This window comes from Phascolarctos cinereus, unplaced genomic scaffold (assembly GCF_003287225.1).
Source record: "Phascolarctos cinereus isolate Bilbo 61053 unplaced genomic scaffold, phaCin_HiC Scaffold_5;HRSCAF=322, whole genome shotgun sequence".
Classification (NCBI taxonomy): Eukaryota; Metazoa; Chordata; class Mammalia; order Diprotodontia; family Phascolarctidae; genus Phascolarctos; species Phascolarctos cinereus.
In genome coordinates this window covers 270,045,969-270,066,048 of record NW_027555958.1, presented here as the reverse complement: position 1 = coordinate 270,066,048, position 20,080 = coordinate 270,045,969, and the positions used below count along the sequence as shown (strand labels likewise).

The 20,080-nt window shown below is 36.0% G+C and overlaps 1 protein-coding gene across 5 annotated transcripts in view; it reads right to left on the bottom strand.

Annotated features, from left to right (window-relative positions):
• The window catches only part of RPTOR (regulatory associated protein of MTOR complex 1), a 508,936-nt gene that overhangs the window by 295,169 nt on the left and 193,687 nt on the right, over window positions 1-20,080 (bottom strand). For all 5 annotated transcript variants that reach the window (XM_078155853.1, XM_078155851.1, XM_078155852.1 and 2 more), the window contains exon 5: window positions 10,589-10,735. In XM_078155853.1, coding sequence (XP_078011979.1) covers window positions 10,589-10,735 — 147 coding nt within the window. The remainder of the gene's footprint in view (window positions 1-10,588; window positions 10,736-20,080) is intronic.

The following is a 20,080-nucleotide window of genomic DNA, read 5'->3' as shown; positions in this document are numbered from 1 at the left end:
CCACTCAGGAAATTACTTCTTAGTTCTATTGTGACAACCTTGCTAAGAAATATGATTGGTTTGGGTACAATTTGAGTCTGAAGCTCGTCAAATCTGAGTCATGAAAAAATATTCGTGGAGTCTAAGAGATGTGTCAGAACAGGCTTCACACATAAGTATTTCACGGATAGAATACATTCAGCTGGAGGCATCCTTGCAACAGCATTCAGGGACTTAGTTGTTTTTGCGTAAATGCTACCTCTTTCACTCTGGATGTTTTATGAGAATAGATGCCACTGTGCCTGCCCCCTCCCAAAAAACCAAAAAAAAAACCCCAACAACAAACCACACATAGAAAAGGAGGTGGCAGGAAAAAGAAATGAACAGGAAATGTTATAGGAATGTGGGAGATGACAGGAAAATTGGGACAAACCTCAGGAGAATGAGGTTTATTGGCCCCTAATCTGAAGTTGAGTCATTTTGAAATTGTATTGCCTCAGTCCAAAAAGAAGCAGATTGCCATTAGTAATAAAACATTACCACTACTGAGGCATAGTACTATAAGAATAGGTTACAAGATTATTAAAAACCATCAACTTCCAGGAGCCAAATGGTAGAGTAAGCAGTAAATCACCATAACTCACCCATATTCACCTCCAAATAACCATAAAACAGCACCCCAAAACAAATCCTAGAAGAACAGAACCAGCAATAAGACGGAGCAAAACAACCTTTGAGCCCAAGAAACCTGAAGGACTGTTAGAAAATGTCTGTCTCACTCAAGCAGAAGAAGAGCACAGTCCAGGACAGGAAGTATTGCTGCAAGCCAGCAGTAAGCCCCACCTCAGCAAACCAGTGGTAGATCCCGAACCCCGCTGTGGTGGAGCAGACAAAAGCCAACACTAGGACCCCCCCATGTGCCTCAGCATAGCCAGCGGAATTGGCAGAACCCAGCTCTGAGAACCATAACGTGCTTCAGCATGGCCCCAGGAAAACAGGCAACCTCTAGCAGCCAGGCCTCTGTGGAAGTGATGGGCAAACAGGAAGCCATCAGCAACCAAAAGATCGTGTGTGTCAGTGTATCCCTGGGGAAACACAGAAACATTCCACCAGCCCCAGCATACTCCAGACTAGGAACCTGACAGCACCAGCTAAGTTGCCAGACCCCTACAGCCTCCACCAGTGCCAGCAACCCCTCAACCCACATCCCAGCACAGCACCAGACACAAAGGTCCACCATAGGCCTCAGGACATTTAGGGTAGGCAGCATTAATCTGGCTTTTTAATTTGTAACAGTAAATGCACTAGAAGGAAGACATGGGAAACCAAATCAAGAATCAACATCCTTCTTTTTTTTTTTGAAAGGATCTTATTCATCCATTTAATAAGCATTTATTATTAGGTACTTAAGTTCAAGACACTGTATGGGGCAACAAGACTAAGAAACTGACCTTTTTGGCTCAAGCTTAATTTCAGTCTGTGGTCTTCAAACACAGGATACAATTTTATGGTTAAAAACACAGTAGGAGGGTCTTATCAGAAACAATGTAGAGGAATAGACATATCCTCTGACCCTGATAACTTCTCCATAACAGAAATTATATACCAAACATAAAATAACTTCGGCTGTCTCCTGGGCCAGTTCTGACTTTCCAAAAAACCAGTTGGGGCAGAAACCTATGGTTGGTGAACAATGAATTACCCAAAGTTAGAGGCTGAGAAGCTTTAAGATCTAGCACCCAAGGAAACCAAAACCAAAGGGGAAGGAGATAGCAAGTGAGTGACAGGCAAAATATGAGGAGTGAGGTAGACTGAAATTACCAAAGATTTCAGTTAGAAGAAAACTGAAAGACTTTGAACATAAGTAGACAAATCAACAGGAAAAAGCAGTAACAGAATATACGGCCCCCAAATCTAGTAAGCTATCTCAGGTATCTGTGAATAAATGCTGCAAAACAAAAGAATATGATCCAACACTTGATGAGACAGAGAACCATGTAGAATTTGAGAACAAAGAACCACAACACAGTTTCTGAGTGGTTCAAAAGAGAAATGAGAAGTATGAGAGAAGAATTTATGGCCTACACAGCAAAAACAATGAGGAAAATATAAAAAATATAAAATCTGCAATGGCAAGTCTCAACAGAGAAACAAAAAAGAATAATAGATTGGGAATACAAATAACCAGAAGGGAAAGACAATCAAAAAACAATAACATTAAAAGAAAATATGTTTTCTATGCATACAAAATGTACTGATGTTAAAGACAGGAAACCTATAAAGACTATAGGTTTCCCAGAAAAAACAAAAGGGCAAAAAAAGCTCAAACAGAATAATGAAGGAAATAATAGAAAATAACTGCCCAGAACTTCTGAACAGAAAAGATAAAATTTTAATCGAAAGGATTCAGAAATTGTCTCCAGAAAAAGAAAAAAAAATTCAAGGCCACAAACTCCAAAACACATAGTGGTTAAGTTTTAACAATTCAATTAAGAAACAAGTTCTGCAAGCCATCAAGCAAAAAAACCTTCACAATACAAAGGAAAAGACATCCATATAATGCAAGACTATTCTGCACACACTAGAAAACATAGGAGGGAAGGGAATAATGTGTTCCAAAGAGCAATGAAGCTCAGGATACAGCCCAAGATGACCTAACCTGCAAATCTGAGTTTAACCATATATGAAAAAATAAAGAGTTTGAAACATTTTTAGAAAGAAAACCAGACATAAAGAGATTATTTGCTTCCTGAACATCCCAAACAACAGAAATGCAAGAGTAAATAAATGCAGTAGGCAAGGACAGCAATAGCAACAGAGGGACAATAGAGAGACCAGAAAGATTTCTTTTTGAATGTACACAAGGAGACACGGGTGAAGGAGAGAATATGGTAGAGGTAACAGTGAAGAGGTGGATAAGAGGGCAGCATTATGGATAGAATCTGATGACACTCTCCCTACAAGTGAATCACTGTTTTATGTAGGACTACATTACAACATGAGAGCATACATGAAAGGGGCAGAGAGAAGCAGGGGAATAGAAAGAGAGTGTGTGTAAAGTGCCAGGATCAAATCAAGGGCTAGCCATGAGGGGAGGATGACCTTTGTGATCTCAGAAAGAAGAGAGCCCATAGAAAAGTGGGGGAACAGAAGGGGGAGGATCAAAAAAGGGAGAAAGGAAAGCTTTCTTTGATGGTGAAAGGGAGTTACAATGGTGCATGCTCCTATGAATGAAGAGAGGATCTGTAAAAGGAGGTGAGGACCAAACTGTGTGTGTGGCCTGAGGGATTTGATGCTTGGAACGTCCTACATTTGGGGTACCAAAGAAGTTGGAACCCCTGAGGCTAAGTGATGTTTGCGGGAGTGGGAAAGTATGGACCCAAAGAGGAGATTTTGAGGCAAATATTAAAAAAAAAGTAACCAGGGGAGAGCAGAGGTCAGTGGTGGATTGCATAATCAGGGACATGGTGCAGGAGGGGGACTACCATGGGACAACGTCTTTTCTTATACCTGCAATAATTAGTGTTGTTCTGACAGTGAGACACAATGAAAAAAGGGGTAATTTATGAGCCACACCCAACAAGGCAGTGGCAGAAAGCACCTAGAGGGTAAAGTCAAGGAACAGACACCTTGGAAGTGAAGAGATATGAGAAGACACTTTGTGGAGATGAGAGTTACACAGGTGTTATGCAGTGCACATGTCTTCAGACTTCTTCAATGTACTGATCAGTTGTGCTGACTTTTTTTTTCCTTCTCCAAAAAAATCCTATTTGCCGAACTGAATGGCTCTCTAGAAGAGGAAGGGGGATATTTGGGATAATGGTGGTGATGTTAGAAATAGAAAACATCAATAAAAACTTATTTAAAAAACAAAAATATAGTAGTTTTGGTTATTAGACATTTATTCTTTTTCACATCTTAAGTCAACTCAAATCAACAAGCATTATTAAGTGCCTATGAAGTTCTAGGCCCTGAACTAAGGGGTAGAAATACAAAGAAAGGCATAAAACAGCCTCTGGTCTCAAAGAGTGCATATTATAATGAGGGAAGAATCATGAAAACAACTATGTCCAAATGAGATAGACTAAATAAATTGGAGATAATCTTAAGAGAGATATTACTTCCAAGAGTAGCAACTAAGAAATTCTGCAATCTGACCAGTAAGACAAAAGGCCTTACAAGTTTGGGGCAGGCATAAAAGTAGATGGGGGGTGGGGAGGTAGAGGGAGAAAGGAAAATGAATTTAGTTTGAACAACACATGGCTATGTATTTAGCAGCCTGCATTCTGCTCTCCCTATTCTGAAGTAGCAGAAGTCATGCTAGAGCCTTCCTCACCAACTCTTTTCAATATCCAAACTTGAGTACAATTCTTTTTTTAATTATCCAATTTCAAATCTTCTCATATCTTTATTTCTTAAGGATGAAATGGGAAGATAAAGTTTAACAAATTTATACTTTCTATTCTATTTTTTTGTTTGCTTATTTCCTTGATCTGCAAAACACTCTTGATTGCAGTCCCCCGCAGCAACCAAGAACACCTTCCCAATAGTGTCTCCTGGGTAAATAGTTGCTGAGTAAATGAATAAATTCACCGAAAGGATCACTGGCCGGTACTATGATTGCCTAGTACATTTCTCAGTATGAAGTGAATGTCAATGAAGAAATTAGATTAATTTTAGCTATAGTTTAAGCCCTGAGTATAATTACACATAATTATAATATTTCAGACTAATCTAGCACCTTTCATTAGAACACTGAAAGTGTATTTCTAATATTAACTCATTTCTTCTTATAAGGTGTAAGGTAGACAAATATAGAAGAGCTTTACTTTAGTGATACTTAGAGCCAATAACACTTCAACATTCTGATATTTAAAGCAACAGCACTCACTGGTAAATGATTATTTTTAAACTTACCACCCCTGGGTCATCTAAAATATAAGAATCCAAATCCAACTAATAGGATAGTTCTTATATTTTTTCAGGCTTTTAATTGATTTAGGCTACTGATCACTTAGGTTAATCAATTCTTCAGTCTATTCAACCATTACCATCTCTTGCAGCTTTTTAAGTGTCATGTTTAAGATGATGATAACAACATAACTGATGATGATTATAATAGCAACAACTAACATTTATGTCATACTTTAAGGTTTATAAAATGTTTTAAAAATATAATCCCAATGAATCCTTATAAGTAAAAACTATTATAATCTTAATTTTATAGTTGAGGAAACTAAGTCTAAGAAAAGCTAAGTGACTTTTCCAGGAATAGAGGGCAGAGGATCCATGAGCCTCAATGGGAAAAAAAATTACATCTTTACATTAATAAAACTGTTTTTCTTTGCAAACCTAAATACTTTATTTTATTTATTTGAAAACAATATTCTGAGTAGGCCCATCGTCTTCACCACCCTGTCAACGGGGTCTATGTCCCTCCCACCAAAAGGCTAAGGGCCCATTCTTTTCTCCTTTTTTTTTTTTTTGCTAGGCAATAGGGTTAAGTGACTTGCCCAGGGTCACACAGCTAGTAAGTGTTATGTGTCTAAGGCCAGATTTGTACTCAGGTCCTCCTGACTCCAGGGCTGGGGCTCTATCCACTGTGCCACCTAGCTGCCCTGTAAGGGTCCATTCTTTAAAAGGACTGTGATCAGCAGTGGCAGAGGGTATGGTCAAACCCAAAGAATTACAGAATCTTAAGTATATACATTTATATGGTTATACTCACAAACAAATTTATACATACCATAAAAGTATATAACAGATAATGGCTCTGAAAATTCTTTTCCAAGGGATTTTAACCATGTGCCAAAGAATAATACATGTCCACAGGTTTTACATTGTTTTCTCTATCCAGTTTAAATTTGGAAAAACCAAGAAAAAAATTTCAGAAAAGTCCACCTAACTCTGTCAAAAGAAAAATAATCGTTTCTCCAGGGAAGATTCTTTAGGAAAGTCATGGGAGACATGAAACACGGAAGCCCATTAGGCCATATGTACTATATCAGCTTAAACTCATCCATAATAAACTGACTCTAACCCAACCTGGATAGATATTCAATGCAAGGCACACCTATGTAACTGAAATCTCACCAATGATCATAGATGTTGATTAAGACAGTAATCATTTCCTGACATATGAGAAAGCAATACCTGAAATATTTTGTGTTTTATCAAGAATATGATATACCTATCTAATACTGGTATCAGAATACCCAAGAACCCAAACCCAATGTCAATTTATCAAATTAAGATGATTCTTTGAAAATTAATCATTTGGAAATTTTGGATTCTAATTATAATTCTAAAAGCTAAAAAGAGCCCAATTTTGCCATTTTCAAACGCTACACATTCCAAACTTAAAAAAAAATAGATGTACCTATCACCCAATAATTGGCTACCATTTAAAAGGAAAAGTACAATTCACAAGAACTTTGAGGTTTCACTTCAAATCCTGCAAATGGCAAAGACGACAAAAAACAGTGGACATGTAGAAGGATAGGGGTATGTCTAAACTATGTATATGAATGTAATGGAATGTTACTGCACTGAAAGAAATGATGAATGATAAATACCGAGAAGCATGGAAAGACCTATATGAATTGACCCAAAGTGAAGTTAGGAGAGTCAAGAATATATTATGCACAATGGCTAAACCAATGTAAATAGAAAGAACAGTCACCAAAAAAAAAATACATCAAAAGTAAATGTTGGAAAGTTATGAAGAACAAGCATGGCTTGAAAGAAGAGCTATGAGAAGACACCCCTTATTCAGAGGTGGGAGGCTATGGTAACTGCAAATATTTTCAGACTTTTTGATATATTTGATATATTCATCAGTTACAGTGATTTTTGCCCTTGCTTGTTTTTTTGTTATTGTTCTTAAAATATGTTATTATTTATATGGGATAGCTCTCTTGGAGGTGGCCAAGGAGAGTTACAGAAGGAAAATATAAAAGACATCAATAAAAACATTTTTAAAAAAGCAAACTTGCCTAAAAAAGTAATTACACCCCAAAACAGAACTTGATACATGCATTCTCAGAAAAATAAGAGGAAGTAGGTATCTAAAGTGGAGAAGAAGTAAAAATAATATACTTCTATGTAGGAGGTAAAAAAGATAAAACAAAAATAAAAGGTGCTTAAGATTTGTGGGAACTTGTACAAGTTATTTCACTTCTCTGCAACAATTTTCTTAATGGAGCGGCAAGGTTTTTCAACTGCATGAGTGAGGTACCTTCTCAATCTTAAACACAAGAAAAGTGCAGGTCAGAATCACTTTAAACTCTCATCATTCTTTGTAACTTTCTATGATTAATCACTGGTTGCTTACAATGGACATTAAATGCGAGTAAAATTCAGACATACTTGATCAGAGAGATCATCCTTATGGCTTAGATATTAAGCCTCCAAAAATTAATTTCACTTCAATATAAAGAAATCAAAACCACAAGTTGACAAGTTCCTTCATTTTTATTAGAATGTACTATGTTATGTTTGAGTTTTTCAAAAGGAAAGGGAGAAAGCAACATGTTTCATAAAAAATACACTCAGTTCTGCAAATTCTAATAAAAACAAGAAAATCAAATGATATCACTGAGAATAAAGACTCCAGGAGCCAAATCAGAGGCTGAGAATAAAAAATAAGTATTACAAAAACTAGACCAGAAATATAGGAGGTTACATGAGGCCTTATAATGGCTAAGAAATCTATATTTCAATGTTTCTGCTCGAAGGACAACTAATAAGTTGCTACAAAACAAAAGCTTATCACAATTATACTGCAAGTTAAATCAGATGAACAAATTTATTTTTAACATTTAACGACATCCATTTTAAAAGCTTAGTGGACTTTCTTGAATTTCAGACTTACTGGAAGTACATTGCCTCCTGGATCTTAGTGAAACTCCTTAATTAGCTAATTAGACATGAAAATTGCATTCTACTCTTAGAATGGCCCCGGGTAATAGGGAAGTTGGGATTAGGATTTTGGTAAAAAGAGAATGAGTTTAGAGAATGATAGTACTTTTTGGGCTCCAATAGTTAGAGTAAAAAAACTGGTAGCAGAAGGCCAATAAAATTTCCACAAATTTATAAAACTTGTTATGATTTCAAACAACAACATCTCTAGTATATGGAAAGCTGGCCCCTTATAGGAAAACCTTGGTTGCATTCTCACCTGTAAAATGTTCTTCAGTGGCCCTAGAGAAGCCACTGAACCTTTCTGTGTTCTATGCGCAGCTCTCTAAGAGATATGGGAGGAGAATGGACCTGTGATTTCAATGACACAGGGATCTCCTCAATAGTGACTTTTCATCTACCAGGTGCTGATCTGCACCTTCTCTCTGCTATTTATATGGTTCATAAAGTCCTCTGTTATCTAAATGGTGTACAGCAGACCTAGAATAGTTTTAGCTCCAGAATCTCAAGATGAGAGGGGAGGCCTATAAATATTTGGTGTTCCCCCTTATTCTTTGCCATCCCAAAGAAGTCTTCAACTTTATTTAGCCAATAGGAAGTTTTGGTTTCATAGATTTAGAGTGAGAAAGGGCTTCAGAGGTCATCAACTATAAAACCCCCTTATACTGCTGATGAGGAAACTAAGGTACAAAGAGGTTATGGGACATACAAATAATAATGAGGATTGAAACCCAGAGGTTCTGATTCTGATTCTGATTCCTTCTCTTCTGATCTTCTGATTCCATTGTCTTCACTGTACAGTGCTATGCCCTCAAAAAAAGGAAAGCCACGCATGTACACAGTGTGACTACTGAATTACTAGACCTCTGGGCCAAATATTATGCAGAAGACAATTAGATTTCTGGAAAAGTTATTATATAATCACATATCTGAAAAATGATCCAAATTAGAACAGATTTTTTCCATAGAGACAATGGATTCTTGCCCCAGGAAATGCTGATGACCAACTTTTATAAAAACAGTATGAAACATTAAGAATGTAATTTGCAAAATAAAAAAAAACACACAGTCGCTTACTTCAACTCACAAGATTTTTCACTGGAAAAAATTAAGTGTCTGACATACTGAAGCTCAACGATATACAGTAAACAAAGCATTTACTGAATATATATCCAATACATCAAAGGATAAAACTATCTTTGTGTTACTACAAGAAATAAATATTCATTGCATATTATTATGTAAAATAACATAAAATGGTAATACTTGGCATATATACAGGGTACCTGGGTGAAGCAACTAATAAAGTGAAATTGATTTTTGCCTCTTCCTCTTTTTCTTTAAAAATATTACTATAAAGGAAAGACTGATGATCAAAAAAAAAAGATACAAATAAAATAAGCAAAATAAGTTTTTAAAAAAATTTATTGCTAACACAGAATTTTTTAAAATGTCAATGCTGAAAACTAGGGCAACTATATTGACATTTTGTTTACTTGAGATAAATTAACATGCTCCTTATTACTTAATGAATGACCAGGGGGCAGGCAAATGTATCACTCAAAGCTTCTGGCTTCTTTTTGTGTTCATTAGATAATCTATCTCTTGGGTTAGTGCCTAACTGTGAGAGAACTTGAAGAGGGAAAACCTGATCTTCTTTCTTCTTGTTACAAAATGAGGAAAAAATTATTAGCCACACCTGAGATTTTTAAGAATGAGAAGCTTTATGTTTGTCAGTTAATCTTATATAATAATTCTGTATGAAGCATTAATTTACAAAAAATAAAATGACATTTCAAAAACCTTAATTACACATATGACCAAACAGAATTTCAAGTGATCAGCAGATCATTTGAGAAATATCCTCTGATGGAACTCAAAAAACCCCAATCATATTAAAAATAAATCTACCTAATAATACTTGTATTATTCAAGTTTTTTGCTCCTACATTTATAATTATCTGTGCTTTAGCCGATCAGAATTCATCTATTCCTTGAGGATCATAGTTCTCCCTCCTCCTGATCCCTATGGTCGCATTACTATACATTCCACAGGGGGAAGGTCTCTTAATTGAAACAAACTCTTTAATTTCTTTTTAGAATTTACTGTTTAATACAGACATCAAATATTAATTATAACAACCAAGCAAGATGTTTCCTCATTATCAGAACACAACTGTGATTCTCTAATCCATTTTTTAAAAGCCATTAATGGCAACTCTGTTTAGGTTGGCTTTACATCATTTAATTTTCCTTTTTTTTTTAAAGCAAAAAAGCAATGTATTTGGTACAATAGCAAGTATGCTAATGGAATCAGAGCATATACCCAGACATTGGTTTAGTTGTTGTAAAACAAATGTGTCTGCTCTGTTTTCACATTTATCTTGGTGGTATAGACCATTGGGGCACAAATTGACTCTATTAATGTTATCACTTAATTAACATTCAAATTAAAAATGACATTAAGTACAACAGGCTGTGAAAATAAGTCAGTGTGACTCCATTTCAATATCGAGGGCTCCTCTATCAAATAAGCTTGTCTTGGCACTGTGAAAATTTTTTAACCCTATCAAAAGAAGACAAAGTAGAAAATAAAAACTACCTCCTAGAGAACAACCTGGAAAAAACCAAACCAAACCAAACCAAGAACCTCAAATTTGAGAAGCCTTTCTGTTTTAGAATGCCTCACCTCTAACTCTTGCTCCCTTTGTAGTGCAAATTGTTTGAAGGACTTGACAATAAGGCCAGCATTAGAGCAATCATAGACGAAAATGGAAGGGCTGCCCATCCAAGTCTGCAGGTCATATATGGACAGCGGAATATATTGAGTATAGTTCTGGAAAACAAAAGCAAAATAAATATATATTACTTATGCATTGCAAGAACTATAGATACAATTCCCTTTCCCAGATTACATTTTTAAAAGTTACTATTAAGCTTAAATGAGTTTCAAGTGTATAACTTTGCAATAGTGAAAAGAACAGTACATAAATTATTAATCTTAATTTTTATTCATTCAAAAAAGGCCACTATTATGTTTTGCTATGCTAGGCTCTGGGTAGTTTGGGGAGATACAAAAAGTGAGTAAGACACAGTCTCTTCCCTTAAAGATTTTACAATCTAATAGGAAGAGATTTTTTTTTTCCTGATTGACTTCTTGGGGAGTGGGGGGTTGGGGTAAAGGAGGGAAGTGTCTTACCCTCCCCAATCTATGATACTATAAATTCACAGGGCATAATCACAGAAGATGAGATGTTAGTATGTCACCACAGACAAAGAAAAATTGGCCACTGACCTACTGCCCTGGAGAGAGTTAACACTTTGGGTATTCCAGGCCAATGGTAGACCTAAGTGTAACTAACAAGGAGAAAGATGTGTTTAAAAGTGGAGCTATTTGTCTAGGAGACACCTCATGCAGCTGAAGGAGCAGAGACATAGACTCCAGCCACACATGTAACTGGAGGCCAGAAGCAACTTCAAGGTATAAGGCCTCTGAAGAAGACAGAAGAGAGAGCTAGCCCCAGAAACTGAGAATTGAGTTGAAGGGAGGAACAGACCTTGGGAGTATGGCTGAATGACTAAGCCAGCAAAGACTCTGTGGAAAGGGGGAAACTTTGAGAGAATATGGCAGGAGAGAAATGCCTTCCAGGTCCAGTAGAACCTTAGCAGTCAGTAGCCTCAGTCACATGTGTTCTGTACATTTATGTCTCACAACTACATGTCTCCTTGTTTGTGACGATTCTTCCCACATGCTATGCATATTTCTGGCAAAGCACACCTCAGCCTTATGGGTGGTTTTTGTAGCTATTGTTTTTGCTATGCCATGTTAGTAATAAATGCCTCTGCTAAGAGCTAATGGGGTCAACTGGTGGGATGTTAATATAAAACACACCAGTAGGGGCTTTTCAGGGAAGGCGATAAGCATTTATAAAGTGCCTATTACTTACCAGGCTCTGTGCTAAGCACTTTTTAGAAATATTAACTCATTTGATTCTCACAATAAACCTTGCGAGGTAGGTGCTATTATTAACCCCACTTCATAGTTGAGGAAACTGAGCCAAGGGGTTATGCGGCTTGCCCAGAGTCACAAAACTAGCAAGTATCTGAATCTAGATTTGAATTCAGGTCTTCCAGACTCCAGACCAAAGGATCTATCCACTGCACAAATAGCTTTATGATTTACGGTACCAAATAAAACAATGTGCATGTACCAGGCACTTAACAAATGAATTGCGACCTATATTATATATACCAATAGTATGTGCTATAACACAACAGTAAACTGGACCCCCTGCCCTCTTCCAAAAAAGAAGAAAATGAGAATGAGAGATCAAGTAAGAAGAAACCATCTCTTAGAACAACAGAATTATAGAAATATGGAGGTTAGAAGGAACTTTAGCTTGTCTAACACTTTTATTTTGGAGATGAATAACTCCAGAAAAATCAGGTGATTTTTCAAATGTCACTAAGTTTGTTAGTAGTCAGGTCCCATGACTATGGCCCACTACCTCAGACTGTTTGTTGCTGTTCAAAATATTTTCATGTGTGAGTTCTACGTGTCCATTTTGCCTCCTACCATACTGCAAACTCCTTGTAGGTAAGACTTTTACTTTGTTTCTATCATCCCTTCAATAATGCCTAGTAAAGTCAACAAATGTTGTTTTTGCTGATAACAAATACAGAGAAGTTATAAGGAAGAGGATCACTATGTAAGACACAATTCTTAAGGAAGTTTTTATGAATTGTTCAATACCCTGTGCTCTATGATTCTCCAGTATGACATTAGTTACAGACATAGCTTTTAAGATGCAGTCAAGTCAATTGGCTAGCTTGAAGTCCCCAGCTGCTATCTTTCCTTGGTGCACATTAAGAATTTTATACTTATTGAGACCAAATGAAGTTCTGTTATTTGTGTACATGAAGTAATTAATAAGATACTTGGTCCTAATCTTTCTTTAACTTAGAAGTCATGTAGTTCAAATTTAGGTGAGATGATAATAGATTTAAGGATAGGCAGAACTATCATATGTTTAAACTGCTTCCCTGAAAAAAATCACATTTAACATTAATTTTCTTGACATCACTATGTTAGTGACATTGTCTGTTTTTAAAAGAAACCACTTGGACGACAAATACACTAGCATTCTAACTATACTTGGGACTATTGTATATATTTGTGGTACATGTATATTTCATAAGTATGTGCCTGAGACAAAACCTTTATAATAATTAAGAATGGGTGGAGTTATCGTGCTTATGAGTAGCTTTGCCAATAATTATGCAATTAATAAAAAAAAATCCTTGGAACCTGTCAAGACTGCAACATCCATTTCCTCCCTCAAATAATATGTTGCTTTCATGAACTTACATATTTCTTAAAATGACAAAATTTTGAATGCTTTGTTTCAAGTATACTTACATATAAACTGGACCATATTTGGAAGGGCCACTAATGGTCTTATTTTTTGGTAAGAAAAGTGAGAACAGGCTTATATCAGAGAGAAAGCTGGTAAAGTGCTTTGCTGGTATGTAATAATCACTGCGAAATAATAATTGTGAATTATTTCAATCTCTAGAAATAATACTTATAGATCTCAATAAGGCAGGGTTTCAATTCTGTTGTCCAATATATTAAAAGTGGTGCACAAACTTTCTATTTCTTACTTGACTGGATTTAACTTTTCTCCCATAAACACAGAGAACCAGAGATTTTCTACATCCTCTATCCTCTGGATTTTTTCCACTTTAATTTCTTCACTTCTCAAGCCTCTATAATATTTTCAAAGGTGTTAAAATGTTACTTTGTCCTCTATATTGCTTTTATTCCTTATATATTTTAAAATTTTTAAACTGTTACTTTCAAGAGCTGAATAAGGGAATCTAGAATCTCTGGTGGACCTTTATTTTCCAGATTTCCTTCCAAATGTTTCCTTTTTTGAGTCCCCTTTAATGAGGGAATATCACATTCAATTTTTCTACTACATGTACTATCAAATAGATGTGATAGGTATTTGCAATGCATTGTCCTAGACCTTCAATAGCTTCCTCAAGATTCTTCTGCTATAGTGGTGTCCTTATGGGCATTCCTTGGTTCTACCACCTTTCATGCTACGATTCTTAAGACTATAATAGCATTTCGTCTGTTAGTTGGATTCACATTAATCAAACGCAAAAAGGGCTTTTCAGATTTTTATATGTATGTGTGTGTGTGTGTGTGTGTGTGTGTGTGTGTGTGTGTATATATATATATAAATAAATGTGTATATATAAATAAATGTGCGTATATATATAAATGTATATATATATGTATACATATATTTTTAAAAGGGTAGGTGTGTACATATATATGTGTACATATACATATATATACATATACATATATATATATATATATATATATATATATATATATATATATATATGTAAGCCCACCTTTTTTTTTTTTCCAAAATCAACTGCTGTTTATCATCTGATTAGTAATTTGGGTATACTTTTTTGTAACTTACATTTTCAATGACCTCAGGATTTTCAGTTTTGCAGAACCCCTCAACTTCAACCCTTATTTCATCTAAACTGGGTTTAAGGATATAATTATTACTCTATGATTGCCTTACACTTGTTGGAAACATGTTATGTGACTTATAACTAAAGTTATCCTTGGTAAAAACAAGTAGAAAGCCTTTGTCTATAATTGGTGAAAAAATTTCCAAATTTGTGATGATCTTTTTTTTGGACCGGACCTGTGATTTCACCTTTATTGGGAGCAACTTCTACGAAATAGCTAAACTTTCCCTACCAGTGCATTTCAGTACCATCTCTGCAACTTGTAGTCTTAAAGAGTTGCACTTGATCAAGTGCCCCTCCTTGCCAAGGTGGTCATCACAATGGCTTCAAGTGGAGTCGCTTGGAAGCCCTATGCCTTTTCATCTACTTCTTAGATTCAGGAGTAGCTTTATAAAATTAGCTACAGTGCTAATCCAATTAACATTAAAACCTTGAATTAATTGGCCAGCACTAGAGTTCATACTAAGTTAGTCTTGTGGGAGATGGTGTTGCTGTCACAATAAACTGGCTGGCATTTCCTTACTGTGCCATGCTCCCATGCTCTTCCCTTCCTCCCCCTTTCCTCCCCCATGTGTGTCTCTATCTGTCTCTTGTCTCTCTCCCTAGACAAAGGATTGGCCTTGAGGAAATTCTCATCATTGTTATTATCACACCCATTGAAATTTAACAAGGCATTAAAAATAGATGTTTTGAAAGATTCTTTTCCATGCTCAATTCCCAATACTTCTCATTTTCATTACTGATCTCTCTCTCTCGATATTCTTATTATAAGTGTTGAAGCTGAAGGAGAATCTAATGCACCTAGACTTAGAGTAAAGGGACAACATGGCTAAAAATGAGTATTTAATTTTTTTGTCAGCTGCTACAGCTTCTTGTCCTGCCTCAAGGTTTCTTTACAACTTAGTAAGAAGAGTGGTAAGAATGGGACACTAACTATTGGTGGATTTGTGAGCTAGTCCAACCATTCTGGAGAACAGTTTGGACAATGCCCAAAGAGCTATAAAACTATGCAAACCCTCTGCCAGAGCAATACTATTACTACTATTATTACATATATTAAAGAAATGGGAAAAGGAACTATTTGTACAAAAACATTTGTAGTAGTTCTTTTTGTGGTAGCAAAGAATTAGAAGTCAAGGGGATACTCATCAAGTGGGGAATGGCTGATGAAACTGTGGCATATGATAGTGATGGAATACTACTGTCCTATAAAAAATGACAAGCAGGACGACTTCAGAAAAACCTGGGAAGTCTTATAGGAACTGATGCCAGGTGACGTAAGCAAAACCAGGAGAACATTGTACATAGTAACAGTAATATTTTAAGGATGATCAAATGTGAATGACTTAGCTACTCTGATTAAGATAATGATCCAAGACAATTCCAAAGGACCCATGATGTAAAAAGCTATCCACCTCCAGAAAGAGAAGTGATGAACTCTGAAAAAAACAAAAAACAAAAAATAAAAAAAAAACTTAGTAAAAAGAAAGGCAAGGCGCATTAGAAAAAATGAAGCCAGTTCCAAAGCAAACCATGATGATGTAAGATTAGAGAGGTAAAAGACAAGAAAGTGAGTTTAGCAATATAGTGATGAAAAGGATTAGTCAAGGAACATGGTAGTTGTCAGATACTGTTTTGGAATGTTCGTTCTGAACAATGACATGAGGTTTGTTGGTAGTTAGTTTATAATAGGCTATCTTATATTGATTGAAACAAAGATTTTTTGTTATTCTCTTCTTGTCATATTGATACATATGTCATTTTTTTACCCAGACTGACAACAAAAGTAGAGCCCAGGTTTTATATTTCCTTTATATCCCTCAGCATTTTGGGTGAAACAAAACAGACATAAAAAAAAGTTCACTGAATATCAAACTGCAATTCTATTTTCTATTTCATATCCAGGAGGGATATAGCATCACACCTTAAGCATTGAGAGAATAGGAATTTTTTTTTCATCAACCACATCACCAAATCCCACCCTTACCTGTGTTGATGTTCTGGCCACGTAGAAGAAACCTGCTACACAAGCCTAAATTGTGCAATTATTCCCCACAATTAGATTTAAAAAAAAGATTTATAGAGCCATAATGTGAAAGATATTGCAAAATATATGAACGCTATCTTTTTTTTAAATCATGATTATTAAATGTTAGGCACCATTCAGAATATACAAAAACAATTCTATTAACCATATACAAACAGAAATTGTCATTCTTACTTACTACATTCCTTAGTATGCCTGAATGAACATCAAAAGACAATTTAAGGGGTAGCTAGGTGGCACAGTGGATAGAGCACTGGCACTGAAGTCAGAAAGACCTGAGTTCAAATCCAGCCTCAGACCAAACACTTGACACTTACTAGCTGTGTGACCCTGGGCAAGTCATTTAACCCCAAATGCCTAAAAATCTAAACAAAAAACAAAAAGACAATTTGGAAGGATATCAGAATGGTGAGTACAGTGGACTGGAGTCAATTAATCAATAAACATTTGTGCCAGGCACTATGTCAAGCACTGGGTACACAAAAAGAGACAAAAGACAGTGCTTTCACTCCAGGAGCTTATGATCTAATAGGGGAGATAACATGTTAAAAAAAAAACACACACACAAAGCAAGCTATATACAGGATAAATAGGAAATAATTAACAGAGGAAGGCACTAGAATTAAGGGGGATTAGGGAAGGCTTCCAGTAGAAGTTGGGGTTTAGTTGGCACTTAAAGGAGCCAAGGAGATAAGAAGCAGGAAAAGAAGATGGAGAGCTTTCCAGGAATGGGGAATAGCCTGAGAAAATGCCTGGAATTGAGAAATGAAGTGTCTTGTTCCTTGATCAAAGAATACAGGGTAGGGATTAAGGTGTAAGAAGACTGGAACAACAGGAGGGACATACCTTATAAAGGGCTTCGAATAACAAATTAAACATTCTGTATTTGATCCTGGAAGTAATAGGAAGGCATTAGAATTTATTGAGTTGGGGGTGGGGTGAGGGGGTCACATTGTCATCACTTTAGTGGATTAATGGAAGATGGACTGGAGTAGGGAGAGACTTGAGGTGGGCAGACCCAATAAGTAATTTGTTGTGACAGTCCAGGTGTAATGTGATGTGCAACTGAGTGATTTTGGGCAAGTAACTTCTCATCTATGGGCCTAAAGTTTCCTCATCAGAAAAATGAGGGGTTAGGATTAGATAACCTCAAAGTTTCCTTTCAGCTGTAACATTCTCTGATTCTATGATAAAGTCAAGAACTAAAAGAATTTATCACAGTTTTCCCCTTCTGGGTTACAATCTAAATTTATTTTTTATATTTAAAAAAAACAAAGTTATACCAACTTTCAAATATATTAAGTAAATCAAAAGCTCAGATATTACTAGCTGTGTGACCCTGGGCAAGTCACTTAACCCTGTTTGCTTCAGCTTCCTCATATGTCAAAAGAGCTGGAGAAGGAAATGGCAAATCACTCCAATATCTTTGCCAAGAAAACCCCAAATGGGATCATAAAGTCAGACACGACTAAAAACAACTAAACAACAACAACAAAAGGTTTTTTTAAAAAATGTCCTACTGTGTGTAAAGAATGTAAGACAAACAACTTTCTATCTATGACAACATCTTTGTTCATGCCCTGGAGTAATTTTAACAGATATAAAAACAATGCAGTATGCTATGGAGTTTCTCTTCAACACTGTAAATCAATGAGAACAATACAACTAGCATTTCTGAAATAAATTTTTTTTCCTGTGAGGCAATTGGGGTTAAATGACTTGCCAGAATCACACAGCTAGTGAATGTTATATTTCTGAGGCTGAATTTGAACTCAGATCCTCCTGACTCCAGGGCTGGTGTTCTATCCACTGCGCCACTACTGCCCCTCTATTTTCTATCATAAATTAATCAACAAAAAACAGACAGTATGGTATAATGGATAAAGGGCCAGCCTTAGAAGGCTTAGTTTCAAGACCTGCCTCTGACAAATTCTGTATGTGACCCTGGGTGTGTCCAAGACAACTCTCTGAGAAGAAAAATCAAGACACTTGCTGATCTCAATTAGTAGAGATAGAGTCCTCACTAGAAGTAACATATAGTGATGAAATCACAGATATAGAGGGAAAAAATAATAAACAAAATAAAGAAAAAATCCTGCTATTTTGATTTATTATTTAGTCTTTTCTAAGTTTGGCTTAAGTGTTTGTCAGCTCCTCAAAACTGGATCAACTTTGAACACCTAAGTTACTCAATATATAAAGATGAAAACCATACCAGGGAAATCTGGTGACACTACCAAGACATAAAAACTCTGTGGGGCCCCTCCTAAAATAGTCTGCCAGTCTCTCCTCTCTTCTACATCATATTCATGGTAACTATCTATAAATGAATAAGTTGTTTCCCTTGAATAAAATGAATATTTCCTTTAAAATATCAAATGTGCATTTGTTCAGACTAGCAATCCTGTAACAGCTTAGAAGACTATATTACTTCACTTCCAGGGAGTGGGGGGGGTGGGGAGGTGGAGAACATCTACTTCATTAACTACTGTAAAATAAGAAAAATTACTTCAAGGGCTACCTCTGTTGGAAAACTCAGACATCCCAAATCGTATGAGCCTATCTCAAAAAAGCAAATACTGTTTGTCAAACTGAAGAATGGAATTATAGCCATGTAGTCTTTCAGTGACTTGCCTAGAGAATTACAGCTTTTACCCTGCAGTGAACAATTCTGGCTTTTTTGGTTTTGTTTTATGGGTTTTTGTTTGTTGTTGTTGTTGTTGTTGTTTTGCAGAAAAACTTAAAAAGAAAAAGAAGTAGAAAAAACGGAAAATGTGACCTTTTCTTTGTTATCTCTATGAATCTGAAAATCCATGACAGGTGACTGAAAAAAAATTATACAGTGTTTTTAATGTTTGACATAGACACCAAAACCTTGGAATATAGGTGCTACAAATATCATTATCCCCACTTTACAGATAAAGAAACTGAGGTTGACATTTAAAGTGACTTGCTCAGGGTCATATAAACTAATAGTCTTTCCCCTCCCTTAAATTCAATTTTATTTTCAGTTCTGATTTTTCTTGATCTCTATTCCCTCTGTCCCTCACTAACCCATTGACAAGGCAAGAAAAAGAAAATCCATTACAAAAAAGTATAGTAATTCATAGCAAATTCCAGCATTAGCTATATCAGGAAGGAAGGAGGGAAGGAGGGAAGGAGGGAAGGAAGGAAGGAAGGAAGGAAGGAAGGAAGGAAGGAAGGAAGGAAGGAAGGAAGGAAGGAAGGAAGGAAGGAAGGAAGGAAGGAAGGAAGGAAGGAAGGAAGGAAGGAGGGAAGGAGGGAAGGAGGGAAGGAGGGAAGGAGGGAAGGAGGGAAGGAGGGAAGGAGGGAAGGAAGAAAGGAAATTGCTTTTCTGTACAAACTGTTCTCCTAGTTCTGCTCAACTCATGTTACATTAGTTCACACAAGTTTTCCCAGGTTTTAATGAAATCACTTTCATCATTCCATACAGCTTTCCAAAACTTCTTCAGTCATTCCCCAATTGATAGGCATTCCTCAGTTTCCAATTCTTTGCTATCACAAAAAGAGATGCTGTAAATATTGTTGTACATATATGTCTTTTTCTTC